This window comes from Poecile atricapillus, chromosome 1, assembly GCF_030490865.1.
Source record: "Poecile atricapillus isolate bPoeAtr1 chromosome 1, bPoeAtr1.hap1, whole genome shotgun sequence".
Classification (NCBI taxonomy): domain Eukaryota; kingdom Metazoa; phylum Chordata; class Aves; order Passeriformes; family Paridae; genus Poecile; species Poecile atricapillus.
The window spans coordinates 2,943,402-2,959,759 of NC_081249.1; the positions used below are offsets into that span (position 1 = coordinate 2,943,402).

General features: G+C 41.7%; 1 protein-coding gene across 1 annotated transcript in view; it reads right to left on the reverse strand.

Moving 5' to 3' along the window:
* KCNJ6 (potassium inwardly rectifying channel subfamily J member 6) overlaps positions 1-10,064 on the reverse strand; it is a 32,942-nt gene extending 22,878 nt beyond the window's left edge. The window contains exon 1 of the mRNA XM_058859887.1: positions 9,137-10,064. Within this exon, the coding sequence (XP_058715870.1) occupies positions 9,137-10,064 (928 nt within the window). The remainder of the gene's footprint in view (positions 1-9,136) is intronic.
* Positions 10,065-16,358: the final 6,294 nt, after the last annotated feature.

The following is a 16,358-nucleotide window of genomic DNA, read 5'->3' on the forward strand; positions in this document are numbered from 1 at the left end:
TGATGATGGTGACAATAAACAATGGTAATAATGACAATTCAGCGATTGTTTGCAGATGGGTTTTTGCTGGCAGCTGGAATCACAGGGAGCCTGTTCCAGGGAGAGAGGAGCAGGCAATCCATGGCCAATCCGTGGTGGACACTCATCTCAACCTCCAGAGGGGCAGAAAGATGCCAAAGATGCATAAACCACAATTTCTTCTGTGGTGACAGAGGAGAACAATGAAAGCTCTGAGCTAGGCCATGAATTTTACAAAGCCATTCAATTCTTCACTATAAAAAACCAAGGAGGAGCCAGCTTGGAGTTTTATAATCACAGGCAAATTTAGGCTGGAGGGGATTTCTATCCACTTTTGTGATATCAGGCTCATCCTGGTATCCTCTTGGATAGCCTCACCCTCTCCCAACTCTGTTTATCTCATCTCTGAATTCCCAGAAAAATCCCTGGAGCTTTGGCTCCCCTTTTAGCCTTGGTCACTGCCATGGAGTGTCCTCCAGAGGAGATTTTGGCTGCTCTGACCCCACTTTGCTCCTGGTGGGAGACAAATCCTGATCAGACCTGCCAGTGGAAATTGTTTGTCCAGTTCATCACTTTGTAAATTCAAACTGCTGGGAGAAGCCTGGGAGGAGCCTACAAAATACCTCAGAGTGTGAATTACCCTCCCCACTACTCATTTCTGAGAAGTTCATGGAATTCAGCCAAATATTCCCTCTGAATTCATTTTTCTTAATCAAATTTTAGCATTCCTCAGATATCTTAAACATGTTCCTCATAAGCACTGGAGATTTGGTTTTGGAGAACTCCTTTCTTTTTTTGCTTTGTTTCGAACGTTTCTTTAAATCAGGTTTCTTCCTGGTCTAAGAATGGGATATCTCATATTCAACAATCCTGTATTTATTAAAATCATATTTTTTTAAAACTAAAGGTTTATGTCATTCTACAGAAATTCCAACTAAGGAAAATTGCCAAAATTGGGAAGAAAAGAAATCTTGGAGAGCACTGTGACTTTCTTGAAATCATTTTTGGGAATACTGGGAATGAAGCGAGCAAGAGCACAGCAGTGAGTCCAAACTTTGTCAGATTTTCTTTGGAATGCTGTGATTGAGACCACTGAGATCCCTGCATTTCTTTGTGATTTGTTTTTCCTTAAGTCTCTTGAGGACTTTTCTCAGAGGCTGTGGGAATCTGAGGATCTGTGCCACAATAGGAGATTTTGGTGCTGCTTTCTAGGAGAAAAAAATGTAAACTCATAAATTTTCTGTATTTTTAACATGTATTTTATGTAGCCAGTGGTGATTCTGCAGTCCATAGCCTTGTTCTTTTTTAATCTATCAACTGCTGAGTTTGAATTTCTGGTTTAATTCACAACTTTGCTCAGTCTTTAAACTTCTAGGTCACTTTTGGCTTTACAGCTGCTGCTCTATTGAATTTTGTGAAAACTTCCTGCTGAAGGTGAATAATCTTTCTGCTCACATTCTTTAGAAACTGATGTAAATATTTGTGATATTAGAGTGGCTTTCTGGTTATCAGGAAGTGTAATGCAAAGTGTTTATCCTTCATTACAGTTCAGGGAGACAGAAGGAAACAATATTCTACAGCTGGAAGTGAATAAGCACCAATGGGAGAAGTGAAAAGGTCTTTTAGAAATATGGGAGGGAGCAGAGTTCTCCAAAAATACATCCCAGCATTTTGAACTGCAGGCTACCCAGACAGACTTCATATCTGGAGATCAGACTGAGCAAACAAGGTAATCAGCATGAAGGAATCAGTTCAGTCCAGAAAAATTCCTGGGGTGAGACCCTGCCCTGACTCAAATCCCTGCCTGGGGTTTCACTGCCATCATCTCCAGGCAGGTGACAACCTCAGGTGGCCAAAAGTGAAAGTCTAAAATTAGAAATACCAGCAAAATATTTCCTTTTCCAGGAAAATATGACCCTTTTTTTACACCATTCCCAGAGCACGGGGAGAAGCTGAGTGTGGCCGAGCTGAAGCTCAGCACGCTCAAGTTGCTGGTGTCATCTTGGGAAGTGCTCTGGAATGGAAAAGGCACTTCAGTGGCCCCCAGCACATCTCCAAGGGGCTCAGGAATCACATCTGCACTTGGAGAGCAGGTGAAACGTGTTCAGTGAGCTAATCCTGCCTGGGGAATCCTCTGACCTGGATTAGGCTGAGGTGCCCTTTGCAGAGAATCCTCCCTTTGCTTCTGCCAGGTGGGGACTGTGTGGGACACGGGCCCTGGTCCCTCCTGTCATCCCTTAGGGTCTTAGCTGGGTCTGGAGCTCCAAGGACTGAGCACCTCTGCAGTGCCGTGTTTCTGGGCTAAAACTGCTGGAAAACTCGCCTGAAATGATGCTGGAAGCAGAGTTTAAGTGTCTGGAATCACAGGATTCTAGGAAGGGTTTAAGTGTGTAGAATCACAGGATTTTAGGAAGAGTTTAATGTCTGCAATCACAGGATTTAAAGAACAGTTAAAGTGTGTAGAATCACGGGATTTTAGGAAGAGTTTAATGTCTGCAATCACAGGATTTAAAGAACAGTTAAAGTGTGTAGAATCACGGGATTTTAGGAAGAGTTTAATGTCTGCAGTCACAGGATTTAAAGAACAGTTAAAGTGTGTAGAATCACGGGATTTTAGGAAGAGTTTAATGTCTGCAATCACAGGATTTAAAGAACAGTTAAAGTGTGTAGAATCACGGGATTTTAGGAAGAGTTTAATGTCTGCAATCACAGGATTTAAAGAACAGTTAAAGTGTGTAGAATCACGGGATTTTAGGAAGAGTTTAATGTCTGCAGTCACAGGATTTAAAGAACAGTTAAAGTGTGTAGAATCACGGGATTTTAGGAAGAGTTTAATGTCTGCAATCACAGGATTTAAAGAACAGTTAAAGTGTGTAGAATCACGGGATTTTAGGAAGAGTTTAATGTCTGCAGTCACAGGATTTAAAGAACAGTTTAAGTGTGTAGAATCACGGGATTTTAGGAAGAGTTTAATGTCTGCAGTCACAGGATTTAAAGAACAGTTTAAGTGTGTAGAATCACAGGATTTTAGGAAGAGTTAAGGTGTCTGGAACCACAGGATTCTAGGAAGGGTTTAAGTGTGTAGAATCATGGGATTTTAGGAAGAGTTTAGTGTCTGCAATCACAGGATTTAAAGAACAGTTTAAGTGTGTAGACTCATGGGATTTTAGGAAGAGTTTAATGTCTGCAATCACAGGATTTAAAGAACAGTTTAAGTGTGTAGACTCATGGGATTTTAGGAAGAGTTAAGGTGTCTGGAACCACAGGATTCTAGGAAGACTCTGCTGGTCATTGATGGGGGTGCCAGCCCAGCTTCCCACTGTGACTTTCTGCTTGGAAAACAGGAGCAGGGCCGGAGTTAAAGCAAATTTTGGGGTCCTGTCATTCCTCTGGCCATGGAAATCATGAGCCCTGCAGTGAATAATATGTGTAGGCTCAGGAGTGATGAGCAAAGACAGGATTTTGGGGCACCTCTCTGTGCTTGGTCCTGGTTTAGGAAGGAACGGTGTCGACAGTGGAGGTCTGTGAGAGTGTGGAAAGAACTGGAACCTTTCTCCATGCCCAGAGAGACTTTGGAGGGATTGATTGCAAAGACAGGAGGTGGAAAATGAAGCTCTTCTTGGGCAAGTCTGAATGTGATCAGCACAGAATTATATTTAATAATATCTGATCTGTTAGGTAATCCCTAAATACCTGTCTTGTAGAGCTCTTACCTTTCAATATGAGTTACTGCCTGAATCTGAATATTACATTTGAACATTTAGGGGTGAGGGAGCAGCTGGAGCTGTGAAGAGCTGAGGAAGTAATTGGGGAGAAAGGTGTGAGAGATGGACAAAAAGCCATTATCAAACATTCATAACAGGTTTGCAAAGTACAGCACTACCCAGAGAATAAAGCTGTTAAACAAATGTGTAATCCCTTTCCCCTGAAAGCGAGATACAGCAAAATTGTAGCTGAAATACTCCTAATCAGCATCTCTTTTTATTTCCCACAAACATTGCTCCCTGATTTCTTGCTATTCCTCATAGTTTTGACTATTGTGAAATTGTAATTGCCTCCTTTAAGTCTTACAGTCCTCTTCAGCAATAAAACTCATCTTTTCCACCTGTGGAGAAATCTTCCCGAAGGAAACATCCCAATGAGATGGGAATGCCTTTCCCTGCTGCCATTTAGAACTCCCCTCCTGCTAATGCCTCTGATTTTCTGTGTTAGAATAAATAACAACAAAATGTTTTGTTAGAACCAGTAAAATTAAAGTGGGATAGAAGTGAAAAGAATTGCTGGCAACTCCAGGGAAGTGGGGATGTGTGAGATGTTAAACCTTGTCCAAGTCTCACACCCAGCAGCAGGAGATGTTAAAACACTTAAAATAGAAAGGAAAGCTGCAGACTGGAGAGCCCATGTGTTCTCATCGTTCCTGGAATGAAGATGATCCAGTTTGGAGCAGAAGCCACTCACTCCTGACCCTGCTTATACTGCCTTGGTCACATCCTGCAGCACAATGAAATCCACTTTTGTTCTTTGTCTTGCAGAAACACTCAGGTGGGAGAAATCCTGTTTTTTTTCTTCCTTTCACCTGCATCCCCTTAAGGAACAGTTGCAGAGGATAAATATTACTTCTTTGAAGAGCAGTAGAAAATTCAAGTGAGAAACTCTAACCCCAGCAATATTTATTTGGAAAGAGAACAAAATCTACTGAGAGGTTTTGAAGGGTTGAAACTGCTTAAATCCATATCAGAAGGAGATATTTGCTAGGACTGGGCAAGGTTAAGGGGTAAATACGGCAATTCATCCGAGAGAAATCAAACCCACAATAAATCAGTCAAAGGGGCTGCAGTGAAGAGGGGAACAGCTTTATACAATATTTGTCTGGTCAATAGCACTGTTTACAGTATGAATAACCATCCAAGTGAGCATTTTATTGCTTTGCACACATATTTTCCACAGCTGGCGAGGGTGGTTGTTTCTGTAGCTGTAAAACCTTCTGCAGATGCTGCTCTCAAAGCTGCCCATGTGTCAGAATTATAAATGCACCCTATTCTGAGTTTATTTGTAAAATTATCCCTTTGAACCTCAAGTTCTCCATCTGGCTTTGTTGCTTGTTTTTTTGACAGCTACAAATGCGCAGGTCATTTTCTTTCCTTGGAAATGTTCAATGCTCAAATGTTTATTTTGAGGCAGAGGGAATTGCCAGAGTGTCACCAAATGCACTTCACTGGCCAGATACAACTTCACAAGACTTGTTCAGAATGTTCCTCTTTCTCACCATTTCCCCCCCCTTTTTTTGCATCTCTCTCTCTCTCTTTGAGTTTTTCTCTCAGTTTTCCTTGCTATTGTACCCTACCTGACCTTCCCATTACACTTCCCAAATTTAAAAGGCTTTCCTTTTCTTCTTATGGGTTTATTTCCTTATCAGAATCATACATTTGCAAGTCTTGGTTATTTTTTAAAAATACCTACCTTCCTTATGATGATAAGACTTCCCTTAGAAATAGATTTCATCAGATGAAAAAGGCTTAAAAATTTTAAGCCTATGGCTAGGATTTAATTATCATAAAATATTCCTAACTCTAGATTCTATTACATTTAAAACTCTGGGAAATGGGGGCTGCAAAATGTGGAAATACTGGATGTGTTCTCCAGCTGAAATTTCGTTGGATTTTTTTCCTCCCATTCCTCAAAGCTCCTCAGTGGTTCCACACCAGCCTAATATGCTTTTGTTGTCCCAAAATTGATGATTTTGGACCCTTGAGAGATGACCACCACCATCAGGAAAAGCACAGAGATAAATCTTTGCAAAGGTTTTATCCTTCGAATCCAAAGAGATATTCATGAATGCTGTTGCAAATAAATAAAGAAAAAAAAATGCATATTGGAAGGATCCACAGCAAATATTTTTAAAAAGCAGCCTTATTTTGAGTGTTTGATGATGCTGGATGAAGGAGTCAGATTGACTTTGTGTTTTTGGAAAATGCCTTGCTGAGGATTCTGCCCACAAAATAATTTTCATGGTAGAAAGAATGAGAATAACCAAGGTGCAGGGATTCTCCCTGGGATAATACTTTGTTATGTGCCTTAGTAAAGACACATCCACTTCTTTTTGCATCTCAGGAAGTTATGGCAATGCTTCCATGGGGAATTAAGGGGTCCTTGATTTGAACTTTCTGCTGAATTTTAATTTAGTTTGTTATTTTAATGTCACTTAATAAAATGCATTATTCTTAATTTCCTGTCCTGACATGATGCAGAATTTATAAAAATTGTGTTTCATACAGTTATGATGTGGTTATCATATATATTATATAAACAATATATATAATATTTTATTTTTAATATATATAATATTATATATTTATTGTATATTATATAGCATGATATAATATCACATAGAATTATTAATTATAGATGTGATTTTGGAGCACTTAGGGCAGAAAGTATTATAAATGTATTTACCTGTTCAGCCAAATTTAAGCAGAACCAATAATTAATTGGCAAATATTTACCCTTATCATATCCCCTTTTATTTCTGATTGAAGCTGTATCTGAGTGGGGAAGCTCTGGAAATAAAGAATTGTTTTCCCTGGTCAAACTCAGGAGTGGCTTTTCTGCTGGATGACACATTCTGATGACCTCAGTCTGCTTTGGATGTCTCAGCAATGACAATAAATGAGGACACTGCTGCAGGTGACATCACATTTTCCTGGCTTCAGCTTTTATAATTTTGTATTCTGTAACTTTGTTGGCAGGAATGCTGGGCTGGGCTTTGCTGCTGCCAGCAGCTGCTTTTGCTGCTCTCACTCTGCCTCAGGTAGAAGAAGGAAAGGTGAATATTTGACTGCCTAAATTGGCTTTTGGTGTTTGCCAGGGTGCAAATTGTAAATTTAATTTGTAAATGAAAAGAATGAAAATTCCTAGTTTTGGTAGAAGGTTGGCCTGATTGAACCTTCAAAAAAAATATCTCAATGCATGGGGTCAAACACAGCACAAGAAGCTACCTCTGCACAAATGCATTTTAGGAATTGTGCTGGTAATTCTGACATTATTTGATGCCCTCTGCTCATATCTCACTCAGCAGGAGACTCTGCCCAAACAGAACAGATTAAAATGGGAAATGGACCCATCCAGTGCAGGGGAAACTCTTTAATCCTGGATATCTTCCATGGGTTTTCAGATCACTGCATTCCCTCTTGATGTGGATTGGAAAGGTTTGAGATAGCAACAGATTTGATTTTTATGGTTTGAGATAATGACAGATCTGATTTTTATCTCAAATTTTGCCAGCCCAAGCAGTCTGAGGGGTTTTGTGCTGCAGTGAAGGCTGAGTGGGAGAGGTGGTCAGGCCAGAGCAGCAGAGGACACCCCAGAGAGCCCTGGGGTGTGCAGGGGGGAAAATGGGGTGAGGGAAGGGGTCACAAATAGAGAGAGATGAGACTTTAAACCAACAAATCCACATTTGCTGCACTGCAGAAATATTCTGTCTTTTGATCTTGTAGGTGGTTTTGGTGAGACAATTTTTATTCTTCCACTACTTGCCAATCACTTTGCTGGAAAACACGGTGTTCAGCAAACCTGAAAATATCCCCCGCCCCCTTGGGATGTCAAGTTCCTTCAGCTGCAATTCCGAGATCTCAGGATGGTTTCAGGGAACAAACAGCAATTTCCTCATTGTCTCACCCAAAGGTGATACAGATGTTTGAAATCTCGGTGCCTACTGCACAGATCAGGAGCACTAAACATTTCATCTTGATTTCTCTTCAGTACCACCTCCTTCCTGGAAAATTTGGAAGCCTTGCATTTACCACTTCAAATTCCCTGCCAAGTTCCTTTCAATTTCTTTTCATTTTTTTATTTTTTTTTTTTATTTTTTCCCTGCTCCATTTTTGTCTCACACGTTTATTATATGGTGACAAATGCAGTTTTCTTCTGACACCACATAATAGATGTGTGAAACACACACACACACGTTCTAGTAAGAGACTGCTCTTTATTTCCTGGCTCCAGTTGCAAAACATGAGTCAGGGCTGGAAAGGTTGTGCCTCTGTCAGAGCTGTGGAATCCACGTGCTCAAACTTTCCTGGGTTTTGCTGCAGTCGTGGGGAAAAATGGCAAATCTCATTCTTATATTTCTATAATGGGTGTTTTCTCCTCCCCCAAGCACATCAAATCTTCATTTTATAATTCCCATTCCCTTGTGTTGATTATATTTGCTTATTTCAGGCATTGATGCTGTTATTAACAGAAAAAAAAACCACCTCCAGCTTCTAAAACACAGATAAAAGTACCCTCCTGTAATTCTGGCTTTAATACAAAAGAGAAACATTATTTTAGTGCTGCATTTGCTGATGATTTTTTTTTCTCTGCACCAAATGATTTCTGCTGTTCTGCTGCATAATTGCAGGTAACAACCACCCAGCATCTCCACAAGACTCCGGTGACACAACATTCCTTGTTTATCCATCCCAGCTTCCAGCGTTCTGCGCGCTTCTGTGGGGGCCCCAGTGAAATACAAAATCAGACAAGAGCTTTTGTGAGCTAAAGTGGAACAAGCCCCATGTTACAAGTTAAAAACCAAAGAAAACGATCAGGCAAAAAAAAGGAAAAAAAAAAAAAAAAAGAGAGAGAACTGAACACTTCATCACTTCCTACTGGATACTGGATCCAGCCTTGGAATGCCACAGGGCTGGCAGTTGTTCTGCAGATACCCATGGGTGATTGGAAGCAGCAGGACCATGGTGCTTCCACGTTAATCACCAACAGAGTTTCGCACTGAATATTTTTTTTTTTCCCCCCCTAAGCAATTTTATCCCACAAGTTCCCTGTGGTTGAGCTGCTCCTGCAATAGAATGACAAATAACGGGGTGACATGCTGTGAAAAATTTAGAAAATGAGAGATGCTATCCCATTTTCCAAACAGAGCAGAAACAACACTAATTCTGTTAGGCAAGATGGAACAGATAATTAAACTGGGCATGCTTTTAATTTTGAAGCTCACCAGAGAACGGACGCCTTTTTCAAATGTAACGACTGTGGAAGTGATTCCTTTAAAACGAAGCAAAAGCACTGATTTTCCTTGCTAAAATTAAAGCATTTACCTTATACAAAGTATAAGAAATGTTACCTGTTGCCTCCACCATTCCTTCTAGGATTACAACAATTTCTAGCTCCTCTTTGGGCAACTGGGCTTTGGATATCTCCCAGAAAGGACTCTGCTGGTTAATCTCATGGCTGATGATCAGTGGTGAAACCAAAAAGAGACGATCATCCCCTGTGTAATAACCTACGTTGATATCTGTCTGGTTGAGTGGTATAAATTCCCCCTCCTTTGTCTGTTTGGATTTGATCAACTTGGCTCGTATTGATGCCTCTACAATGTGTGAATTCCTAAGGTCTCCTACTCGGAACATCAGACACAGCTTTCCATCCCGCATGGAAATGACTGCGTTTGTAGAAAAAACCAAGGTTTCTGCCCTCTTCTTGGGTTGGGATATTTTCACAAACATGCAGCCAACCATGAAGGCGTTGACGATAGAACCTAGGACAGACTGCACTAAAAGCAGGATAATTCCCTCGGGACACTTGTCCGTGATGACCCGGTAACCGTACCCAATGGTGGTTTCGGTCTCGATTGAGAATAAAAAGGCTGAGACAAACCCATTGAGGTTGCTGACGCAGGGGGTCCACGTGCTGTCCCCTATGTGATCCATGTCCCCTCGCATGTAGGCAATGAGCCACCAGATCATGCCGAAGAAGAGCCAGGTCACCGTGTAAACCATGACAAAGATCAACAGGTTGAACCTCCACTTGAGATCCACCAGGGTGGTGAAGATGTCAGTCAAGTACCGGTAAGTCTCTCTGACATTCCCGTGGTGGACGTTGCATTTCCCATCTTTCCGAACGTACCTCTGGATTTTTCTCTTGGCACATTCTTTGCTGATGTTTTTTGGCAGATCCTCTCTCGCTTGTTTGGGCAACTTTGGTTGGTGGATAGTGACAGGGCTCTCGATGTCCTGCTCCATTGAGTCTTCTTCCAGGACGTTGGCTGCCATGGAAAACAAAAAAAAAAACCAAGGAAAAGTCATTATTCCTCTTATTATTGCTCTAAGTCAATACACAACCTTCTCCTGTGTTAATCAATAAAATGATCATACTTGTTGTTTGCTAACACAAAAATCACAGAATGCCAAGCACCCTCATTTTATTGCTACAAAGAAATAAAATGAAAGCAAACTCTCGTTCCTTATCAGGTCATCCTATCCACACCCATATTTAAATTCCACAAGATGGATTTAAACAGATATTCCTTCCCTCCTCGCCCCTTTGCAGTTTAATGAATGAAATTTTTTTATGCACCAAAAAAGATCTTACGGAGATAAAAGACATAAATGAGGGAATAGATTCACTTGGGGGTGAGCAGAGAAAATGAGCTATTGTTATAAGCTATTTTTTCCCATCAATTGCACTGCTGTGGGGAAAGTATTACATAAGTACAAGGAGGTTGTTTTTTCTTTAAAAAAAAGCCAACAGTTTTTAGAAAGAACCAATCCTCCTCTTGTTGAAGGAAAGTTGTAATATCTATCAAGAGCAATTCAAGCACACTTCCACAGAAAATCAATATCTTGCTGGTAATGAGGCAGGGAATTGTGTGTCCTTCTCCCAGCAACGTACAACCCATGGTACTTCAGATTTCATTTGAATTCACTGTGCCTGTGGCCTTTAATTCAAGTGTACCTTGTCCTCTAATGATCTGGGCCTTTTTATTTTTTTTTTGTTAGTTTCCCAGCCTTTGAAGATAAATAGCTTTATTATGGTTGTGTGCCATAGATAAAAAGAGTGTACTGAGGAGGAGAGTGGTTTAATCGAATGTGTTTTGCATGGAGGACATGGTGAGGTCTGGGGTAATTGTTGTTTTCAACTGAAATCTTTCTGTTTTCTGGGTCTTCTTCCTGCAGGAATTTCAGCTCTTGAATTCCTAATTCTTTCTCTCTGCTGTCATTCTTCTGCCATACTGTAAAGGGAAAAGTCTTCTGGTGGGTCTCTCCAGGCGCTTGACTCTGAATACAGAATTACAGAATGGTTTGGGTGGGAAGGGACCTTAAAATCACCCAGTCCCCACCTCATCCCATGGGCAGGGACACCTTCCACTGTCCCAGGCTGCTCCAAGACTTGTCCAACCTGGCCTAGGACACTTCCAGGGATCCAGGGGCAGCCACAGCTTCTCTGGGCACCCCTTGCCAGGGCCTCATTACTCTCACAGGGAAGTGAGATTGGGATTTCTTCCCAATATCCATGTAAAAAGCAGCACTGCTGTGATTTTGTACCATTCTTTATGGAGTGTTGCACAAGGGGCTGCTCTCAGCGGGTCATGGTGGCTCTAAAAGCATTTTTCACTCTTAGAAACATTGCAGCAGATCCTGTGTGGAGTCTCACAGCACCTGTAGCTCTTTCCAGATGTGCAGGTTCATCCCTGCAGAAAAAGACTACAGACCCTTGTGGAGTTTTATTGAAATACAGGGAGGAAGAAAGGGTTGTAGCCCGGTTGTCTCTCCTCCTGACCTGCTCCTCTTTCAAAGAAAGTCTCAAAGCCCTACAGTAGCACCGAATCTGAGAGCAATTCCGTGTTTTAAGGCTGTGCACCCCATCCTGTCACCTTTTCCGTTTGCTGTGTGTCTCAGCAGAGCGTTCTCAGCGCTGATGGCAGCGGCAGCACCGGGAGCTGTGTCACAGGGCCCTCAGTTCTCAATGAACTGCCCCAGTCAGTGACAGAGTGCCTGCCTGAATTATCCCTGATGCTGGGGACAAATGACAAAACACAATCAAAAGGCAGTGCAGGGCCCTTGTGAGGCAGACTTAAGCCAAAGCCAGAAAATCTGAAGTTAAGGCTTCACACTTTTTGCTCAGCTCTCTGTTGTGCCTAAGGAAATTCCAGTCCACAGGAGTTATCATGTCACTGCAGCAACAGAATCCTCAAATTATTATGAACAACCTATGAAGGCTCTGGCTTTTGAGGCTTTATGTTAAACTACTAATGCTGATATAATGGGGTTCATTATCTTCCAGGCATTATGAATAATTTGCTTCCCCCTCCCAGTCAGAGCCTGGCACGGACACAGAGACCAGGAGTGGGAGATTCCTGTTGGTTTAGAGAATATTCCTTACTCCTGGCCCTCTGTTAAAGGGAATCATGTCCCAGACTTCCCTGTATGAGCATCTCTTACCAGAAATTATCCTAAAAGGGGACCCAGGTGTTGATTTTATTCCTGGCAGCAGGAGGGATGTGAAGGGACATCTAGGGCTGCCCTCCCACCACAGCACTCCATACAGTGTTTATTTCCTATGGAAGTACTTTGAGCAGTGAAACACATTTTATTCAGACAGCAAATTTGTACTGATGTTTTCCAAATGCTTTTTGTGGGTTTGTGCATCACAACCAGCCTGACCAGTCTTTCACAGCATGAAGGAAGGGCCACACTTTATCAAGTGTCCATAGGTTTTGCAGGAGCAAGGAGCTGCTGTCACAGTAAGTGGGACCAGGATGTGACAATTCCAATGTGGGAGGGTTTTTCTTAACCTGGAGAAGTTGTAGTGGAGCTGATTCTCATTTGGCTTTGTAAGAGGGCAGCTTTGGACAACAAACCCAGTGTTCAACCAAAGTGCCTCTCATTATAGCATTTATTTGACATTCTTGCAGACATTTCAGTCTTCCTGAGGACATCTGGCCATTTATAAACTCTCCAGGCTTTTCCCAGCGCTGTCATTTCTCAACTGCCAGTCTCTGAGAGGAAAAATTAAGGTCAATCTTTTTGTCTTTTTTTCTTTTTTTTTTTGCAAGATGCCCTTTCCTTCTTTCCCCCACCCAGTCCTGCTATGAATGAATTCCTTTTGTGGAGAGGTTTCTAGATCAGAATCACAGTTTGTTACCCTCTCCTGGACTGAGTTTTCACTCCAGAGAGAACCTTGGGAGCAGCAATTCCCGAAATAAGTGATCCAAAGGTTATGCATCTGTGTGTTTCCATGGGAATGCTTGATGAATAAGTTTTAAACACATGGCAGGATCCCTGCTCACCACTGAGGCTGAGGAACAGCCACATACTGTCAGCGCCTTTGCCACAAAATACTTGGACTAATTATATTTTTACTTGATATCAACCCAATTAACTTCTGCCGTTTCTTTCGTCTAATTTTCCTTTTGGTTACATAATGGCTGTCATGGATCCAGGAACAGGGGAGTCAGTAGCTGCAGCCTCACTTGAGAGCTATTTTTGCTCTCTCTGCTTTTCTTCCTGACAAAAATGTGTATATATTATTAATCTGCTCTGCATGAAAAAAAAAAGAAAGGTATTTCTGAACTCTTCCTCCTCTCCCAGTAAACATTATGTTTGTTTGAACACGACAGCCAGGTAATGAAGCCAATTTAGAGGATTCTGCTCAAACAATCCACTTTGCTTACTCTCTTAGGCAAAACCTACAAGACATATGAGATTTCAGTGATTTGTTTAATTTCCCAGCAAATGACAAGGAGTTCTCCTAAATAAGTCCCTGAATAGTTCACTTGTGTCCTGGCTGTGGTCAAATTAGCAAATTAAGCTTGCCCAGGCCTATTATTTAGATTGGAGAGTAAAGAGTGGTGCAACCCACAGTTGGATTATTGAACTCCAATTGTTTTCCAGGCAGGTGAGTGTCATACAACCTGCCAAACAGGAATAATCTGTGTCCTGAAACGGAGCCAGGAATTGTGTGTGCTCAGTTCTGCACTGCTCCAAACCATGCCAGGGGCTTTTCTGGAAATTTCACCCTGTGGGGGGTTGTGTGCCAGTGCTCAGAACATTTTATTTCCTAGTAAAATTGCAGCAAATGTTGTTGTCATGTTCTTGTCTACTCCAAAGCAGCACTGGAAAGGCACAGTCCTGATTTTCCGAGCACATCCTTTTATTTAGAGCCCGTAGAACAACGTGAAACCAGTGTCAACAACAAAACAGGACAGGACACGCACTCTCCCTTTGAGGCTGTGAATGTAACACATCAATTTAACCCTAAAGCGATCATTTTACCATCAACAATGTGATTTTTTGGTGTGTTTTGGTAGTGCTGCAGAGAACTTGTGGTGCTGTGCAAACACAGAGCAAAAGGAGGAGTACGAAGGGCCTGCTTGTGCAATTTAAGTACTGTAAGCCTATATTGGTTGTGCATGATTTACAAAATAATGAGGAGTTTCAACAGAGAATATTGCAAATTATAACTGAGCTTTCTGTAACAGAAGCTGACCTAGAAAGTTCAGTGGATGTTTCGCTGTCATTGAGTGATTTTAACTCTTGTAACACAGTTGTGAACATTTTGAGTGCAAATTCATTGAAAATGTCCTAAGTTCCAAGATCACTTACAATCTAAAAATTGCTCTCATGGGCTTTACTTTACTTTTTTACTTTTTCCTTTGAATGTAGAGAAATGTGTTGAGCAGACACTGTGATTCCTGTCTGCATTCCCCCCTTTCCTGGTGGGATGAGGGCTACTTTTAGGTGAAGCAGGTGTTTGCATCTCCAAGGTCCAAGTTGGGCTTTTGGGAAGTCTTGAGTGTTTTACCTCTCGTCTGCTGTGGTCTCCAACCCTCCTGGCACTGCATCCATCTGTGGAATATTTGGCAGGACCTGGAGGCTGTTTGGGCTCCCTCTGTGGGGTTGTTGGGCTTTGCACAGCACAAGGAATTTCCTGTAGCCTTCAACACCCTAAATCCGCGTTGTTCTGTTTCTCCTCTTGATTGCAATGGAAGAAGTCAGAGAAGGGAAGGAGAGATTTTGGAATGCTTTGCCTCATCTCTGGCTGCCTTTTGTTTCAGAGCTCTACAAACTCTGTGATGAGCACAGAGGGAACAGGAACACAGGAATTCTGGGAATAAAGTGGGATTTGTCTGTGGGATGAGCCCAGCCAGATAATCCACACTGTAAGGCACCATCATCACCACAAGATATGAGGAGAAAGAGTCTTGTTTAGAGAAAAAAAACTGGAATCTTTTATGATCAGCTAACAACTGTAAGCAGTCATTATCACAGAACACAGTTCCTTTTTCCTGAAAAAGAAAGGAATTAGGATCTGGTCCTTGCTGTTGAAATCAATGCAAGATTGTCTATTCACTCAGCTGGAAGCATTGCTAGGCCTCACTTTGAAATGTTGGAGCTCTCAATAAACACTGGCTTGGCAAATCTCTTCAAGACCCAAATTACTTCTTTGCACCCATGGAATCAGAAATCTAATTTCAGAGGGAGCATGTGTGTGACTGAGATTTATTTCAGCAGCAGCTTTCACTAAAAAAGACATGAAATGAGATATATTTATGATTAGGAAAGAGACTGTAAGGATGATGGTTTGTTATTTTCACATTACCTGCCTCATCACTGTCTTCTAATCCAACTTGATAAAAATAATGTTCTACTATTTTCATTTTTTAAGCCTGTCCAGCTGCAAGAAATCAGTCTGAGTAACACTTTGTGTCTCTGCAGCACAAACATTTCCATTCATTCCTGGTGCTTGGCCCCTTTATTATGGAGGGTGGAAAAATGAATCTGATAACTCAAATTTAAAACCACACAACTCCATTTTTGGTAGTCATTTGACCTTGTAGTTTTTGTCTTGGATTCTAACCAACTCCATTGCAGAATTTACCACTGAAGGCTCCAAAATGTTGTTTTTACATCTGCTTTGCTAAATTTGTCTTCATTTGAATCACGGGGAAGCCAAATGGCCTTGGCTTGGTAACATTTTTGGGGCGATGTAAGAAAGCTGCACCTGGCTGTAAGAAGGTTGTGAACCTGCAGAGATGTTCACAGACAGTTGATTATCAACATCTTCAGCCTTTCACAAGGTTGTGGTGCCCAAATCACGGATTATGAAACTTGTTTGCCACTTGAAGTCTGAGCTCTTGGAGTCAGCGTTTATTCCGAGCCATCTCTAGAGAAAATGCCTGGCAGTGAACACAGATTTCTGGAATAAGGAGAGCTTTCCTGTCAGATTAGTCTTTTACCAGGTTTTTGGCTCCCAGAAAAGCTTGAACTCGAGCTTCAGAGCAGATATTTCTGTGTCCAGGGCCAGGTTAGATAGGGTTTGGAGCAACCTGGTCTAGTGGAAGGTTCCCTGTCCTTGGAACTGGATGATCTTTAAAGCCCCTCCAACCCAAACCATTCTGTGATTCCATGACTTCATAATGTCCTTGTCCTATCCACAGCCACTGCAGAGCCCTGTTTCCTGTTGAGTAGGCAACAAAACTGAGACAAACCATTTCTTGCACTTGGAAAACTCTTGATACTGTCAGTGACGCTGCCAGGACAGCAGCAGAGAGAGCCCAGGTGCCC